At 47.8% G+C, this 18758-nt stretch overlaps 2 protein-coding genes across 4 annotated transcripts in view; both read left to right on the forward strand.

The window, feature by feature from the left end:
* Positions 1 to 18758, forward strand: part of SLO2 (slowpoke 2) — a 514913-nt gene that overhangs the window by 346019 nt on the left and 150136 nt on the right. For all 3 annotated transcript variants that reach the window (XM_070539983.1, XM_070539965.1, XM_070539974.1), the window contains exon 3: positions 13434 to 13608. In XM_070539983.1, the coding sequence (XP_070396084.1) occupies positions 13434 to 13608 (175 nt within the window). The remainder of the gene's footprint in view (positions 1 to 13433; positions 13609 to 18758) is intronic.
* LOC139060820 (uncharacterized) lies at positions 2127 to 3641 on the forward strand. The gene has a single exon (XM_070540005.1). It carries the CDS (start codon positions 2137 to 2139, stop codon positions 3280 to 3282), a length of 1146 nt encoding a protein of 381 aa, XP_070396106.1. The 5' UTR covers positions 2127 to 2136; the 3' UTR covers positions 3283 to 3641.

Here is an 18758-nt window from a genome sequence, read left to right on the forward strand (position 1 = left end):
TGAGGACGCAGCATAAAGGCGGCGCAAGCACTTTCGCGTGGTTCTCTATTAGTACGCGCTTACGGTGGTCTCATAACGACGGCCATGAACACTGAAGTCATTGAACTAAGTGTCGAAAGCATAGTGCAGTGAAAAACTAAATATGCCATTAAAGAAAGAAAGAATAAAAATAATAAAAACAAGCGTGGGTGATGATAACTACTGCCAGCGTTCTCTGCACCATGAAACGTCGTAAGAGTCACCATTTGTTCTATTTCCACAGGAACAACGACAATCTGGAAACACTCGAGAGAGATAAAGGGATTCTCGTGCGCGCAGTGTTTAGTGCCGCTCATAGCGTGCCAGCCTGTGCCAAGAGCACTTGGTTTCTTAACTTGCATTCCCAGTTGAAAATGACAACAGAGGTTGTGTTCAGTACTACAGAAATTTCTGTTGTACAACAGGATTTTTCTGTAGTAACTACAGATTCCTGATGGAGCGACAGACTTTTCTGATGTACAACAGACATTTGTTGTTGCTACTACAGAAGTACAGTCTGTCGTATGTCTGTTGTTACAACAGAAAGCTGAAGCTCTACAACAGATTTTTGTAGTACTACAGAAAAATTTGTCATCACTACAGGCACCCTGTTGTCCCAACAGAAATGCTCCTGAAGTAACCCGAAAAACTTCTGTAGTGCTACAGAGAGCTGTTGAAATACTACAGAAACCTATTGTGGCAACAGGCCCCCAATTGTCACAACAGAAGTGTTCCTGATGTAATGCGACCAACTTCTGTTGTACTACAGAAAAATGTTGTTGTACGACAGAAACCTATCATTGCAACAGGCCCCCAGTTGTCATAACATAAGTGTTCCTGAAGTAATGGACAAACTTCTGTTGTACTACAGAGAACTGTTCTACAACGGAAACCTATCGCCGCAACATATACCCAATGATGACAACAGAAGTGCACTGAAATTGTGTGATGCGACAAGCTTCTGTAGTGCCCGGTTGAAAAAGACAAAAGGAATTCCTGTCGCAACTACAGAAATTCTGTTGTACGACAGAAGTTGTTGACATTTCTTAATTGGGAGACATTTCTGACGTTACGACAGAAATTCTGATTTCGCAACAGAAGCATTCTGTCGCGACAACAAGAGTTATTAAGTCGGAACAACAGCTTTATATCCTGACAGCGACTCCGACGTTACGACACCAATTCTGACGTCGCAGCAGAAACATTCGGTCGCGACGGCCAAGAGTTCCGAAGTCGCAACAGAAGCGCTTCCCGTCGCGGTCCTTTAAAATTGTATGTTTTTGCATCGGTAGTGTACACTGTACTTTTCTCCTGCGCGGTATTCAATCGCGCTTCTCTGAAGCCGCCAATGCTGACACCGATGGCACCGACACCGGTATTAAAGTCGACGTGGCGAATAGATATAATTGTGCCGTGACGACGCGGCACCAGCAACGCCCTACCGGCCTCCTCGAAATCGGCCGCTGATCAAAATCATACCGTCTGCGGGAATGGCTGCGTATCCGTTTATTTTTTTGGTAAGATGTGGCACACAGGCCTGTGGACTTACATGTGCTGTTACACTGACACATTAGTTAATTTCCCAGGAATATTTCACAAGCTTATGCGAAGCGGAAAAGAAGATTTCGGTTGTTCCACAAAGTTGCGTGAAAAGCTGTCTCGCTCGGGTCTCATTAATCTGATACAGTGCTGCCGCGAGAAGCCAGTATGCTGTCAGAAAGAACTCTCATCCACGAATGTTTATGTAGCTATTTTGCATTGAACACACGAATTATATGCGCGCTCAAAAGTGTAAAGAACGAGAGACAACTGTCGAAACTAGCAGTAATAACCCTAAAAGTCAACGTTGTCTATTTCTGAATTTCTTATTTAATATGGATATCGTACATCAAAATCGATGTTCTAGCACTGCACGATGTACCTGTCGATGGTACGAACACTCTTGCTCTTCTAGAGATGCGGCACTTGACGCGGTGGAGTGATAGCGGATCTTGGCTCTCAAAATGCAAATGTAAACATCAGCGCATCAGCACGTCGTACTATTCACATGGCCAAAACGTACACTGGAAAAGCATGTCAGGGGTGGTGCTTCCGGCCACGGTCGTGAAAGGACGTAGGATGGCTGGCTCTTCGCGAGCTGTGATAACGGCCGATTCTGGCCGCGGAACATCGTTTTTGGACGGCCTGAAAGATTACAGGATTGTACTGCCGCCGCTGCCAACCGGAGAAGGACTGAAAACAATGGTTGTTCTTCACTGCGACACCGCTGGAAGGCCTTACAGGATAGAAGATTTCCGCCAGCCGATGAAAGAAGCCGGCGTCATTGAACAGGTGGGCGGTATCGGAGCGTACCAGATGTCGCACGTCTGGTTAGTCAACTTCCGTAGTGAAGAAGCCAAGAAAAAGTTGCTCGACATCGGGCATATTGTTGTTAAAGGGAAGACTTGCGTTGTCTTTGACCCTGAAAGGCAGGAAGTGCGGCTGAAGGTGCATTGGTGTGCCTTCAACGTCAGCAACGAAACTCTGAGGCGGGCGTTCGCCGAGTACGGCGAAGTGAAAGAAGTTTCGAGCGATAGATGGAAGACCGGCGGGTTTGAAAACGCCGACTCGACTACTCGTGTTGTGCGGCTGGTTCTTCGAGAAGGTGCAAGCCTCGAGCGCATACCCCATCAGCTGCGTATCGGAAACGGTACAGTATTAGTCGTCGTGCCCGGGCGTGCGCCGATATGTCTCCGCTGCCGCAACACAGGCCACATTAGGCGGGACTGCAAGGTGCCCAAGTGCAGCGAGTGCCACGCCTTCGGGCATGAAGAGGCTGAATGCACGAAGTCATACGCCCGCGCCGCGACTCGAGGAACATTCGGCGATAATAGTGAGCTGCACATGGACGAGGATGAAGCTGAGCAAGCTGCCTCCAACCCAGTGGTCGAGAGCCCAACGGCCGCAGCGCTGAGCGATGAAAAGGAAGGCGCCATGCCAGGGACTCGTGAGTCAGCGCCCAGCACCCCCAAGTCGGCAACCACGAGCATGGATACCAATTCACCGCAAGATATTCCACGCCCTTCTGAAAAAAGCAACGAGGAACCCATGGAGTCTGACCCTGCGGCTGCGAAACGACGCCACGACGATGTCAGTGCAATGAGCCAGGAGCAACGACTGCGTCTCCTAGACCGCCAGTGGGGCGTAGGTGAAGGGAAAAAGCAGCGTGTCACCAGCGGGCAACGATCGTCGTCGCTTCCTCGCGACGACAACCCGAAGACCTAATAATGGAGGGACGGCACTACACGGCGCGGCGTTGTGCGCATGAAGGTAAGCGCCGCACTGGCGGCCTGGTCTTGCTTAACGATGGCGGCATTTGAAAGACACCTCGTAGTAGCCACGCTTAATGTCAGGGGTCTTTCATCCAGGAGGAGGCAAAATCAGCTGCTGAGACTCGTGACTGAGCAGGAATTGGATATTGTAGCGATACAAGAGACCAAAATCGAGAGTCAAGACCAGACCGACAGAATGGTGCTCTCGTTCAGTAGTCGGTATGATGTTTGCGTGTCTCATGCCGTGGGTACCTCGGCAGGTTGCATGCTGTTGATTCGCCAGTCTCTGGGAGCGATTGTGGAAAGAGTTGCGACTTGCGTTTTCGGTCGATGGATTGTCTGCGACATCACACTTGCTGGTGTGGAATTGCGTATTATCTGTATTTACGCACACACTAACACGGAAGAGAGGCGAAACCTTTTCGAGACAGTCGGCAACCATTGTGACACAGACCGTCTGCTTGTCTTACTTGGCGATTTCAACTGCGTAAGCATGGCACGCGACAAAACCAGTGCGACGCCCTACCGAGATGCGAGTACAGCCTGTTTAAGTGACATAATTGATCGCTGTCATCTAGAGGATGTTGGTGATTGTCTCGGATGTAGTTCTGGCGTTCGGTTTACCCATTACCAAGGAACGAGTCACGCGCGTCTGGATCGGGCGTACGTATCTGTTGAACTGATACCGTACTGCGGCGAATACAGCGTACAACCAGTGCCGTTCAGTGACCATTGTCTTGTTGTCTTCCATGTAGGTAAAAGAAAAGGAACGAAAAGCAAATTTGTGTGGGAAAACTGGAAACTTAATGAGAAGCTTCTAAACGATGATATCTTCGTGGATCGCGTTACGTCGGCGATACACGAACTGCCAATGGCGGACAACGAACTTCTGGGAGCGAAGTGGGAAAGATTTAAGCAGGCAATGAAAATGATGGCAATTGAACGATCGTGCGCTATAAAGCAAAAGCAAAGGCTGCAGGAAAACACGCTGAGAGATGACCTAAAGTTTTTGATAATGCAAGAAGGAAAGCAGCCAGGCACTTGCACCGAAGAAATGCGCACCGTCAAGCAGAAACTAGAGGCAATAGATACGGAGCGATATCGAGGAGCGATCGTGAGGGCGAGGGCACAGCGGCTGATAGCGGGCGAAATGCCCACAAAACGTGCTCTCGGCTTGGAAAAAAGGCACGCCCGCAAGAATGACATACCAAAAATAGAGTGGAACGGTGTAATCTACGTAGACAAAGGAAATATAGAAAGGGCCTTTTATGAATACTACAGCGGGCTCTTTGGTTACACCAAAGTAAGAACCGAAGACTTCAAGACCCGTTTCCTCTCTTTAATGCCGCGGCTTAGTGATGATACGAAAGAGCGGCTAGAACTGCCCATTTCAACAGAAGAAGTGCGGAAAGCCATAGAAGACCTCAACCCGGGAAAGTCCCCAGGACCAGACGGGCTAGTAGCACCGCTTTATAAGGCATTCAAAGATGATTTGGCACCGGTTTTGGCTACACTGTTTAATGAGGCTTATGACAAGGATATGCTTCCTCCTTCATTTTTAACATCCCATACAATTTTAATACCAAAAAGCGAAGATGAAGCTAGACTGCGACAGGTTACCGCTTACCGACCCATATCCCTGACTAATGTAGACTACAAGATCTTCATGAAAATTCTGGCTGAAAGACTCCAAGCCGTGATGCAAGAATTAGTGGGACCACATCAGACCTGTGGTATCAAAGGTCGCACCATATATACCAACATACACACAGCCCGGTCCGTGCTCGAGTGTTGCGATGCTTTGCATGAAAGCATCGCAATGCTCCAGCTCGATTTAGAGAAAGCCTTCGACAGGGTGCCGCATGACCTCTTGTTCTCTGTTTTAGAGCACGTTAATGTTGGATCAGTCATCTGCCAAGGCGTAACCATGGCGTACAGAGGATGCACGACGCGGTTGTTAGTAAATAAGGGGGTGGGAGCGCGCATCCAAGTGCAACGCTCTGTGCGTCAGGGTTGCCCCCTGTCACCATTGCTTTTTTGTTTGTATATTGAACCTTTTTGTTTGAGCGTTATTGAAAGCAACAGCGTTCATGGTTTTCGTTTGCATGCGGCGGAGGTCCGCATTCTCGCGTATGCTGATGACATTGCCGTATTCTGTGCTGACTACGAAAGCGTTCGTGTTGTGGTTCAAATTGTGAAAGACTTTTGTTCTGTGAGCGGGAGTGCTGTGAACTGGGCTAAGTGTTTGGGGTTCTGGCACGGCGACTGGCCCTTAACCCCAACGAATTTCGCAAACATGACTTGGACAGCAACCCCAGTAAAATATTTAGGAGTGCCGCTGGAGAATTATCGCGACAGTGAGCCATATTGGAAATGCCAAGTTGCTGAAATGCGTGAGAAGGCCGACAGGCTCAAAGGCTTCAGCTGGTCTATTTTCGCGCGTGCCACAATTTGTAACCTTTTTTTTGTAACCAAGCTGTGGTATGTCTTGCAAGCAATTCATTGTTCTCGCGTCAATGTGCAGAAGCTGCACCGTGTATTTGCGGTTTTTGTGTGGGGAAGCACTTGGGAGCGGACACGACGCACCAATCTGTTTCACCGCGTCCGCTCTGGAGGACTAGGTTTGGCCCATCTATATCTGCGCCAGTTGGTTAACCGATTTATGTTTTTTCGTGACACGAATGACCCCTTTTTGCGAACTGTGTGTCAGGTTAGGTTGGGCAGGGTTTTGCCAAATTTGGTTGTTAGTTCGGAGAGTATGCAAGGGAGCATTTTTGGCTTCCTTAAAGAGGTGTACATGGCATGTCGCGTCTTGCAAGTGCGATTTTCGTTTGAATATTTGTCAGTGGTGTCGCGAAAGAAACTTTATAAGGACCTGTGTGAGGTCTTTCTTCCGGTACCGTTGTACAGGTCGTTGTACTGTGCAGGTCCATGGCAGTCAGTTCTAAAACGTGTGAAAAGAATGACTGTACCAGGCGGAGTTAAAAGTTTCTTCTTTAAGCTCCATACGAACACTCTTGAAGTCAAGGTAAGGTCAAGGTCAAGGTCAAGACGTATTTGGAAGCGAAGGGTTTCTTTGTGCCTTGGGGAAATCATTGTTTCATATGCCGGAAGCCGGAAACTATCGAACATGTTTTCTTAGATTGTTGGGAAGCCCTTTTCTTTTGGGACATTCTCCAACGCACGATTAAAAAAGACTTACCGGTTGATGCTTTCGGAATTAGATTTCTGCCCGTCGAGAGTGAAGACGGGATTCCTTTTGACATGATTATGATATTGGGCCTGCACAGTATTTGGCGATCCAGGATGGCGGTCAGCCACGCAGACATTGATGCCAGGCCCATAAGACAGTATTTTTGTGAATCTGTTAGCAGAGCTATTGAAGGATACAAGATACAAGACCCAGTGCCTGAGTGGCTTCCAAGAATGGAAGCTTTGCTACACATGCGTGAATTTTAATCTCATCACGTAACCCCAAGTGAGGGTGACGTATTTTTAACATACGTGTTGTGTTCTTCGCGCGGACTGATTTTGTAAACTGACGTGTTGAAGTCGGCAATAAAGAAAAAAAAAAAGGGGTGGTGCAGTGGTAAGATGCCGGGCTAGGAATCGAGAGGTCGCATGTTCGAATCCTAGACAAGGACGTTTTTTTAATTTTTTTTTAACTTTTATGTTTTTCTTTTTTGTGCTAACAAATTTGCATAATCTTACGGACGTCTCTGTCAATTTTTAATTAAATATTGATCAAGAACTACAGGACGTCACACTACAGACAACAGAACTACAGGCAACAGAACTACAGGCAACAGAACTACAGGCAACAGAACTACAGGCAACAGAACTACAGACAACAGAACTACAGAAACAACGTCCCAAAATACAACAGAATGTTAAAATTTCCTGTTGTGTTTTTCAACTGGGTTACTTGTATTACCCTGTATTACGTTGTATTACCCTGTATTACGTTGTATTACCGTAGGGTGGAGTGTTGAGCCCCATATAGTTCAACTTCGTCCCGTTAGGACTAGCGGAGTACTTACCGTGGACAGTTAATGTCTCAATATACGCCCACGACATTTGTATCTGGGCCTCTGCGCTTACTTGCCCTCAGGTACGAGCCAGGCTTCAGCGGGCGGCCACCATGACGGCGTCTTATCTCCGAGAACAAGGCCTCCGTGTGTCTCCCGCAAAGTGCGCAATAGTTGGCTTTACGCGCAAACAAATGTCATTGTATCACGTATTAATCAATGGTCAAGCTGTGTCCTATGTTAAGACGCATCGCTTTCTGGGTGTCATCATTGACACCCAGAACCTTTCGTGGAGCCCTCACTGCGTCTATCTGAAGAAGACGTTAGTTGCTATTGCTAAGGTCTTGAAATTTCTCTGCGGGAAAAACTACGTTACAGTTTACCAGTTTTGTAAAATACACGCAAGACGAACATTCGCGCTTTGGAGAGCATACAATGTGAAGCCCTACGCACGTGTTTAGGGCTGACTCGGTGCACCTCAACAGCAGCAAGAATTGCCATCGCGGGAGACCATATGATCCAGACACACGTAGCTGTCGACTCTCTCAGAGCGTACATTCGCCATCTATCAAGGATCCTCGACCATCATTTGTCCTGCCTACCAGCCGTGAGACCTCAAGCGACCTTTTCACGAGTGATTAGCGCTCATCAAGAGCACATACCGTCATCTTGTACACCGGCGGCGAAACCTTCATCTCGCCTGTGATGCCTGCGACAGCCTCAAGTGAATTTTGCTATTCCTGGAATCACAAAGAAGGCCAATCATCCATCGCCGGCTCTAAGCAACTTAGGCTCCTATTACTGCACCAGACGTATCGTGACTACATACATATCTATACCGACGGTTCAACCTCACCTACCAGCTCAACTGCCGCATTCGTTGTTCCAACTAAACAGGTTAGAGTTAAATTCAAATTGTCACACATGACTACATCTATGTGGGCAGAATTCTCAGCTCTGGAAGCCGCTGTGACGTACGTCACCGAAGAGCCGACAGAGAAATGGGTTGTGTTTTGTGACTCTAAGGCAGCTCTTCACAGCATTAAGTCTGCATTACATCACAGAACTTACGAGCAGATGATATCCGACATCAAGAAGGGTACACCACCATGCTCTGGAAACAGGGCACAGCATTATCTTTCAGTGGATTCCTGCTCACTGTGGCACCGTCAGCAACAACTCTACTGACAGGGATGTCCGGTCTGCCCACGAAGACACCCAGAAGCGTCCAATACCTTTGGCGAAGTCGGACGCTGCCAGGGAACTTCGCCTGCTTGCACGCAAAAAGTCGCAAGATTTCTGGAGTTCAAGTGCCTTCAATTGCCGATTGCGTAAACTAGATCCCATGCGGCTACAACTGCCATCTAGACTTTCCCGCGGCGAAACAACCTTGCTGTGCCGCTTGTGGCTGGGAGTGGCGTTCACGAACGCCTACTTCTATCGTATCAGAATGGCTGAGAGCCCGATGTGCGACTCCTGCAGGTGCGAGGAAACCATCGAGCTCCTATTGTGTACCTGGCCTCGCTACGACGTACAACGCCTCTCTTTGAGGACAACTTTAAACCGACTGGACTCAAGACCGTTCTCCCAGTCAACGATACTCGGACCGTGGCAACACCCGTCACTGGCACGAAAATCGATTCGTGCACTAGTACAATACTTGAAGTGCACCGGCTTGAGAGACCGCTTATAGTGTCCCTGTGCATCCTCCCACACGCATTCAGTGGTAACTTTCTCCCTTTTGTTCCTCTTTCTATTCCCCCTTCCCCCAACTCCAGTTTAGGGTAGCAAACCGGGTGCTCGTCTGGTTGTCCTCCCTGCCTTTCCTGTCCTTGCTCTCTCTCTGTCTTTCTTAGCCATTAAATTTACCTAGGTGTACTTCGTAGAAGAAAATTTAGAAATCAGAACTTACTTATAGGTACCGTATTTCTGTCCCTCTGGTACTTTGTCCTGGATACTTGCATATTTGCCTGGATCTGGGCCTTTAGAGACCGGGTGGATCCTTGCGTCGCCATCAGAGGCTGCGACGTTCTTCGGACCATTCAGTCTTGGGCAGCGGCGGTAAAGTTCGCCCACCCCTTTTCTCTATGCACCACTTTCCATCTTCTCGCACTCCAGTATAAGTCACGGAGCCATCTCTTCCTAAATAAAGTTATTTTCTTCATTAACTTCTGTGCGTGCGCGAAGAGAGCTTAGCTGCGACGCTTAGCGGGAAATGAAGGCGCTGTAATGTAAACAACATATGCAAAATGTTTATCCTTTTCACTCATTTTTATTACTCACGCTAATTTAAACTTACTTTCTAGGCGATTGCGAGTCTGCCATATTACAAGACTATTTCACTTATGTGGCAAACTATCGTTGTATTCTCAGTGCATATGCTTCTGGATGCTGAATGTAGCTCATAATTTTTTTTTATCCAAATCATGCAACACCTTAAGATGACGCTTCTATTATTTTCGCTAAGTACGGGTTCTGCGTTTCCTCTAAAAAACGTACTTGAAACTTCACAGACTGACATAACGGGGCACATTCGTTGAAATTATCATACATACATACATACATACATGCATGCATACATACATACATACATACATACATACATACATACATACATACATACATACATACATACATACATACATACATACATACATACATACATACATACATACATATACATATACATACATACATACATACATACATACATACATACATACATACATACATACATACATACATACATACATACATACATACATACATACATACATACATACATACATACACCTTGCTGCCAGGGTTAGCCAAGCCCACGACCTCCACCTGACACGAAGAATAGAGTACCACACGCAGAAGAGAGAACACGCGAATCCATTAATTCTCGGTTTCCTCGTTGTCCGTCGCTTTTGACAAGAATTTTCAGCAGGATACCTTTCAAAGTGGCTTTCCCCCAAGGATATTCCCGCAGGCTCATCAGCACGCCTCATCTCAATTTGCGGGATGGCCGCCATCGTGTTCGTATGCCTACACACCAACCAACAGTAGCGCCGCCAACTCTATGTGACGACACATTCTCATGCTTGTCAGTACATCTTTCCACAAAGCTATCAACAAGCTCCATCATGATCGCAAATAGAACTGTGGCAACTGCATTTCCACTGCTAGCCACATGTGGCTTCCTTGAATTCTGGGGATTTACGCCCAAAACCACGATTTTATTATGAGGCACGCGGTAGTGGGGGATTCGGGATTAAGTTTGACCACCACTTTAACGTGCCCCCAATGCGCGGGACACCGGCACCCTCATCGAAATGCGGCCCGGGATTTGATCCCGCGACCTCGTGCTTGGCAGCGCACCATCGCCGCTAAGCCACCGCGGCGTGTGTGTACACGTGGCTTCCTGTGTTTAAAAACCAAGCGCCTCTAGGCAACATCAAAATTTCGATAAGAATGCCAGCTTGGAGCAAGCGGCACCAAATTGCAATATCGTAAAAAATTTGACTTTATATGAGATGCTCTTCTCTTAGGAGGTAGGATCAAAGAGGAAGCATGAAGTGAAAACTATTTGCTGAGAGTTACAGCAATGACAATTTATTTATTTATTTATTTATTTATTTATTTATTTATTTATTTATTTATTTATTTCGTATAGACAAGCTGCAGAGCGTAGCGTAACAAACATGCTGCGACGACGCGGCTGTCGCATTCTGCACAGGGAAAAACAAATAATCATGAGAAACTCTAATGACAATTTTCTCGGCAGGCAAAATTAATAGGCGCGGCCAAGTTCACAAAATTTGCCTAGCAAATATAATTGTTTGCAGCGGCAAACAGCGAAGAAAAGGAGTGTGAACGTAGTCGTCAGTACTTTATGCCTGTACTAAGGCCGTTGGTTTGTAAATATGCGGTTCGTATAAGTGGGGGACAACACTTTCGTTTAGCTGTGTTTAAAGAGGTGGTGGCACCTGTAGGCTAAGCCGTGTACTAGGGCCCTATAACGTAAACCTATTCCACTCTGTTTTTATTCTAATCCCCTGACGTCAAATTTACGTAACCACCGATGCAAGCATCGGGCGGTAAACCGCACCGTTGTTTGAACAGTGCAGTCAAACGCTCTCCTCGTTTATATTAGGTCACTTTTGTTTGCTTTAAAAACGAATAATATTGCCTACAGTGAGCGGCTTGTCTTATCTAAGTGGCTGACAGGAAGCGAAGAGCACGCTCAAGTGGAGAGAGATTCGATGGGGCCGAGTCAGCACATTGAAACTGGATAACCGGATGAGGGGGGTGGTGCCGGCGTCTGCGATTGGCACGCTTTCCCTTACTTAGCTTGTGGTGGCTGGTTGAAAATCGCGGCGGCGTGCAACGGAAGGTTAAAAATGCCGTTAAAGCGGGTCCTCAGCAAAGTGGAGTTGGCAGAGCGATGTCGTATACGTGCCAAAAGGTCTCGATAACGTTATACTGGCACGCAAATTCTTATACGCAAATAAATTCATGCTCCTCGGAAGCTCCGAGTATCCAGTGCCACAGCGATCGGCGGCAGCCATATTTTATTCCTTTTAGAACGGGGCAGCTTCCGGCTATTCAGAAAAACAGTTTTGTTCGGCATATTAATGTGTCTTTAATGCGTACACGTCACTTTGACTTGGTGAGTGTTCATGGTTTTGTGACGTCGTGTGACAGACAGGTATCGTGGGCGTAGCCCAAACACGTTTGACCGATAGCAATTGGTTAAACGACGCCTTTTTGGCTCAAAGGGGTCGACTAAGAAATTGTTATGTTTCTTTGGTTCCATCTAATCGTGCATAATCAGTGCGCACATATCTTATTAGATGGGGTGTTTTCGCCGTTTTCGTGACGTCGCGTGGCATACAGACGCAGTGGGTGATGACTCGAACATTTTTTTACCAATCGTGGAGGGCTGATTGCAGAAATGGAAAAGTTTGGAATAGCTTTGCGTTACAGCGCCCCAAATCTTTTCTGACTCGATAGACGGACGCAAAATGATGCAAATTACAGAAACGAAGATAAAAAATAGGAGCTGCATCAGTTTATGTGTGCGAAAACGCACACAAGAACCAAGAATATGCGCGATTCCAGAAGGAAAACGTACGTCTGCCGATGCAGAAGTTTACCGGGATGAAAGGTACAGCATATATAGTGGTCTCCCACGCAGAGAGCGTAGGTTGGCGGAAATGCTGTTACGGTGAGTATGATATCTTTCGCAGTGTAATACAAGCGGATCTAAGTCTTCATCAGCCTTGGCACATGATAAATGTGTTAAGCGCGGTGGAAGCCGGACTTCACGTGTGGCATTTATCCGTCGTTTTATTCACATTACTATTCCTGGAGATACAACAAGGAGCGCGCCGGCATCAGTTGCTCAGAGCATCGCTTTAGTGCCAACACGTACGCCGACGAATATTGCCCCCTAAAAAAGAAAAAGGGCTTACGGGCGGACGGCGGCCTATAGCAAAGCCAAACACATCCAAAGCTGAGAGAGCCATCGTAATGCTATTCATATACTTGAATAGCCACGAGACCGTCAACATGGTGAACAAAGTTTTACTAATCTTTCTGTCGTCTTACCAGCTGCTCTCGATGATAAGAAAGAAAATGTGTGCGCAGTGGAAGAGGAGGTAAATAAAAAAAAAACAGTAGTGCCGGCGGCCTGTTGCAGGTTAGGTGCACGTCTTGCTTAATACTGTCTATGTCTTCTCCACACAATTGAGGGTGGTGCCAACGGCAAGATATATAGTAGCAGCACCGCATGAGGTTAATACGAGCGCGTTCTACGTAGGCCGAAATCAAACGCACTCATATAGACACACATTTAACTTAAAGCACTAGTTTCAGCCAAAAAGCTGCAATTTCTTCAGCATAGATGTTCACGGTATGTGTCTACCGCAACTTCAATTCCCTTTCATTTGCTGCGTCTTTCTTTCTTTTTGTTTCCTTTGTGCTGCCGCTTTTCTCGTCTTTTTATGTACTTGCGGATTCGCAGTTGCGAATGACCGCGAAGTCGCCCTTGTTCTCAATGCTTTGCGCCCCGTGTCTGCACCTTCCACAGGCCTCCGAATCCGAGTGATCCGGCTCGTGGTGAAAATCGTGGCCTGCCTTCTCTACGTGGGCCGAGTGGCGTTGGACAGAGGGCCCCGGTACGCCACTTGCTACCAGTGTCCCCTGCGCATCGAGAACACCTCGCGCTACACCGACGAAGCCGTGCGGAACGGCGCAATCAACTGGTACGCACCCAACCTATTTCCATTTTTGCTTTGCCGAGGCACAGCTTTTCCTTCTCAGTTGGCGCTTGTAGAAGGCTTAGCGGGCCAGCTGCAGTACCGCGATTCAACTCTCACATTTGCTTATTAGAAGCACTTAGCATTAGCAGTCGTTGCTAGCTGTACTATTTGTACTTGTTAACTCTCTTTAGGGAGCCCATCTAACAAGTCGAATGCCACAAGCGTAGCGCACCTAAGCGTAAAAGATACACGGCGATGCTTTCCGCTGTTAAAAAAACAAATATTTTATTTCATGCTAAAGTCGGAATCGAAGGTAGTTGGTGAAGCACTTAAATGGACACTAGAGGCAAATTATAAGTCGATGTGGACTTTTGAAATACCATTCGAGAAACTTCGTAGTGCTTGTTTCCCGCCAAGAAAAAACTTAGTTTAGGAGAAAAGTGCATCTGAAGGGTCCGAATGCCTTTTTTTTTTTTAAATTCAAACCTCCTGCCACCTAACCGGGGGAGTGGTGACGTTGCATACGCCGTTACCACCCTGTGCTGCCGTCGGTGACCGACCGACGGGGGTACCGAGCCAAGACAGAGCGGTGGATTCGCCGCGGCAGCTGCTTTTTGGTGAAGGGGCGTAGACCGTTTGGGCATCCCGCGACGTCACATGGAAGTTGAATTCTCTGCTACTTGCAGTTTGTGCGAGCTTCGCGAGCCAGCAAAACCTGCGCAGCACTAAGCGGTAACGAAACTAGTGAAACGCGAAAGTATTAGCGGCACGGAGTCGAGCGAAGTTGAAACCTTTCGACCACCCGCGTCGTTGTCAAGGGTAATTTCAATTAGTTATTTTTTCTAAAAATGAACTAGAACCAGACAAGTAGCTTTTTTTTTCGCTTTATAATACAATACAAGGATGTTTTTTTGCATCAAATGGTTGAGTACTAGTGACAGAATTGAACTGAGGAGTGCTTACGTCATCGGGCAAGTACTTCAATGTCCCGGGGGAGGCTCTCACCACATCCTGCACTTAGCTCGATTTCTCGGTTATGAGGGCTCTGTTCGTGGTAATATTGACGCCTTAGAAATTCTCGAGCACTAATCTATCACTCTAGCTTCACCTAATATGTGCCTTTTAGTGTCCCTTTAAAGGGAACCGCGTTAAATTAGATTAGAGAACGTACGCTAAAGAGATTAGAGAACGTACGCTCACTGAGCATGCGTAGTAACTGAGCACTGCTTTGTGAGTGTACATGTTGAGTAAAAAATCGCCCAACTCACGGAGTGAAAGCCTTGTTTGTGCCACCTCGTTCAGCGCCGTCGTCTACTTCAAGTATGACTACTTCGTAGACCAGATCTCAGTGTTACTTAAGTCTCCGCCGAGACTTAAGTAACACTGAGATCTGGTCTACGAAGTAGTCATACTTGAAGTAGACGACGGCGCTGAACGAGGTGGCACAAACAAGGCTTTCACTCCGTGAGTTGGGCGATTTTGAAGACCTTCGACGTCACCGTCGAAGGTCTTCACGACGGAAAACATCAAGTTTTCAAGAACAGTCAACTCGTCAAGCAGCATCACCAGCGAAAGTTTCCAGCCCTCCGAACACCGATGTTGGAAGGGAGAAAACTGCCAGATCTCTCTCCACAAAGGAATGGCCGCCACTTCCACGTACACGACCGCCAGAGGAGCCGCAGCAGAAGCCGCCCCCAGTGCAGCAAGGTGCTGTACCCGAGCAGTCGCGGAACACAGATGAGCAAGTGATAGCACTTATTAGGCCTTTAATGAATGCCATTCGCGTGCTGCTAAGCAACATGCACACACCGTCTGCCAGAAGTGCGCTTCAAGTACTGGACGCTCTGAGTCCGGTGCTGGCAACCCTTGAGTAGATCATGGCTCCACAGCCACGGTCTTTTAGGGAAGAGGTCCGACAAGCAGCTATTTTCCAGTGGAATGCACGCGGACTCAGAGCGCGCCTTTCGGATTTCCGTCGCTTCGTGTACGCCAATATGTTTCCCATTATCGTCATTTGCGAGCCGAACTTAACGAACACAATCAGGCTTTCTGGATATGAATTATTTATGTCGTCAACTGTTTATGAAAACAGTAAGGTTTTGGTGTGTATTCGCCGTGACCTCACCTACACTCGTCAGCCTGTACCACCTAATGACAATAATCAATATATATGCCTAAACGTAAGGAAAAAGAATTTGGCCTTTACTTTTGTGGGCGCCTACCTATCTCCGTCAAGTCGATTTGATTACAAAAGACTGCAAGACATCCTTTCCTCAACCTCCAATCCCTGGGTCATCATTGGAGATTTCAACGCCCATCATACACTCTGGGGAAGTCCGATGATCAACGCAAGAGGCAGAGCTCTGGTATCTTTCGCCTCCAGTAATGAACTTTGGCTGCTGAATGATGGAAGTCCTACCTTCTTACGTGGCTCCACCTACAGCAGCTGTCTTGACTTGGCTTTCGTCTCACGAAGCCTTGTCAGACGTGCAGGGTGGTTTGCGGACATAGAGACGCACGGAAGTGACCATATCCCCACGTACATCAAGATCAGAGGATTGTCCCCTTCCAAAATACGGGATACAATCCAAAGAGTGGACTGGCCTAAATTTCAGTCTATAATGGAAGACCACTGCGACGCCAATCCATCTTTCGACTTGGAAGAGGCAATTAAGAGCGCGGTGCAAGACACTATGCGCACTCTCACATGCTCTTCGAAACTGAACGAATTTGACGTGGAACTAGAAAGACTTCGAGCAATCCGACGACGTGCTGAACGAAGGTACCGACGTACGAAAACAATGGACGATCTACGGACCGCCAGGCGCACGCAAAAGAAGATACAGCGCCGGTTAGACAAGCTCGAATCGCAACGTTGGGCTGCCTTCTGTGAGTCGATAGATCCACGCAAGCCTTTATCGCAACTATGGAGAACGGTGCGCGGACTGCGGACACTTCCCGTACAGCGATTCCCATTCAAGGCACTTGCCCTCTCTCAAAAGAGATCGGAGATTGACGTGGCAGAGGATTTCTGCGCCAGATTATCCGGCCAACTCATAGCTACCAACACTTCGTCGCCTTCGATCAGCTGTCCGCCACCACGTGATCACCGGTTGGATCTACCATTCTCGATCCACGAACTTAAGGCAGCATTAGCTTTGTGTAGCCGCACATCAGCGCCAGGACCTGACGGAATTTCCTACCGAGCTCTGTGTCACCTGAGGGAGCGAGCGAGAGGTGTTCTTCTTGAGGTTTACAATGAATCTTGGAGAAATGGCACGCTACCAACAACCTGGAAGACAAGTCGCCTTGTTCCACTGCTGAAGCCTGGCAAGTCGCCGTTGGAGCTCTCATCATATCGCCCGATCGCGTTGGCGAGCTGTGTGGGCAAGGTAATGGAGAGGATGGTCCTAGGACGCCTGGAGTGGTACTTGGAGTACCACAACACCTACCCAGATGCCATGGCGGGCTTCCGACGCGGTCGATCATCGATCGATAACGTCGTCGACCTGGTCACCTACATTCAACATGAGAAATGCCGTAAGCGTCTCTGCGCGTCTTTATTCCTCGACGTTAAAGGGGCATATGACAACGTTACGCATGAAGCCATCCTCTCTGCTCTCGCAGAGGTAGGAGTGGGTGGGCGGATGTTTCAATGGATACGGAGCTATCTATCCATGCGATCCTTCTTTGTAAGCACGGAGGAAGGCCATACTTCTCTACATTATAGCTACCGCGGCGTCCCCCAGGGCGGTGTACTTAGCCCCGTGTTATTCAATCTAACACTAATTGCTCTGCTTGAGCACGTGCCAGCCACAGTCAGGGTATCAATGTACGCGGATGACATCTGCATATGGGCATCTGCAGTAACACGCCTACAGCTGCGAGCGAGAATCCAGAAAGCCGCCACACAAACTGTTGTCTACCTTCGTAATCGAGGCCTGGAAATTTCCTCAGAGAAATGCGCACTAGTGCCATTTACGCGCAAACCCATGGCCAACTACAGTGTAATGATAAATGGCCAAATAATACGACGGGTCCGATCGTACAAGTTCCTAGGTGTAATAATCGACAGGGACTTGTCATGGAGCCCACACGTATCATACATGAAAAAACGGTTAACAGGCATCTGCCACCTGTTCAAGTTTTTCGCTGGCAAGACCTGGGGAATGTCGCCAAGTGCGATGTTGCAACTGTACAGGGTGCTTTTCCTAGGATTTCTGCGATACAGCTTGCCAGCAATAAACAACACTGGTAAAACAAATCTACGCACAATACAAAGTCTTCAGGGTCAAGTGCTCCGGATCTGTCTAGGCCTGCCTCAGAGTGCTTCAACAGTGGCTACGATAGCAATCGCTGGAGATCACCTTGTCAAGACCCACATTGAAATTGAAGTGCTCAGGACCCATATAAGGCATCTGACCAGGACTCCTCGTCACCACTTGGCCTCCCTAACAGCGGACAGACCACACACATCTTTCAGCCGGACGATAAACGCATTTGACGAATCATTGCCAGCTTGTTTTACCCCGGCTGCGAGACCTTCGATTCCTCCATGGTGCCTCGCTCAACCAAAAATCAACCTCACAATACCTGGTATCTCGAAAAAAGCTGATCTATCATCGCCAGCCCTTAGACAATTCACGCTACTACATTTGTACGAGAACTACCGTGATTCTACGCATATTTACACTGATGGATCTGTCCTTCCAAGTAGCACCGCGGCGGCAATCGTCATACCGGCGAAAGCTACAACAATCAAGTTTAAGACGACCCACGCGACAACATCGACGGCAGCAGAGCTCGCAGCGCTCTTTACTGCCCTTCATCACATTGGTGATGAACCACCACATAAATGGACAATATTCTGTGATTCGAAGGCGGCACTGCAGTCTCTACTGTCACCTCTACGACGTGGACCACACGAGCAACTAATATTCCATATTACAGAGACTTTGCAACATATAAGTGAAGCAGGCCATGAGATAACCTTTCAGTGGCTTCCAAGTCACTGCGGGATTATCGGCAATGAACGGGCGGATCACGCTGCCCGCTCAGCCCATACTGAGGAGCGCTGCGTCCCGATTCCTCATTCTAGACCTGACGCAGCACGGAAGCTCCGCCTACTTGCTCGGCAGTGCACCGCGTCGCAA

This window comes from Dermacentor albipictus, chromosome 1, assembly GCF_038994185.2.
Source record: "Dermacentor albipictus isolate Rhodes 1998 colony chromosome 1, USDA_Dalb.pri_finalv2, whole genome shotgun sequence".
NCBI lineage: Eukaryota > Metazoa > Arthropoda > Arachnida > Ixodida > Ixodidae > Dermacentor > Dermacentor albipictus.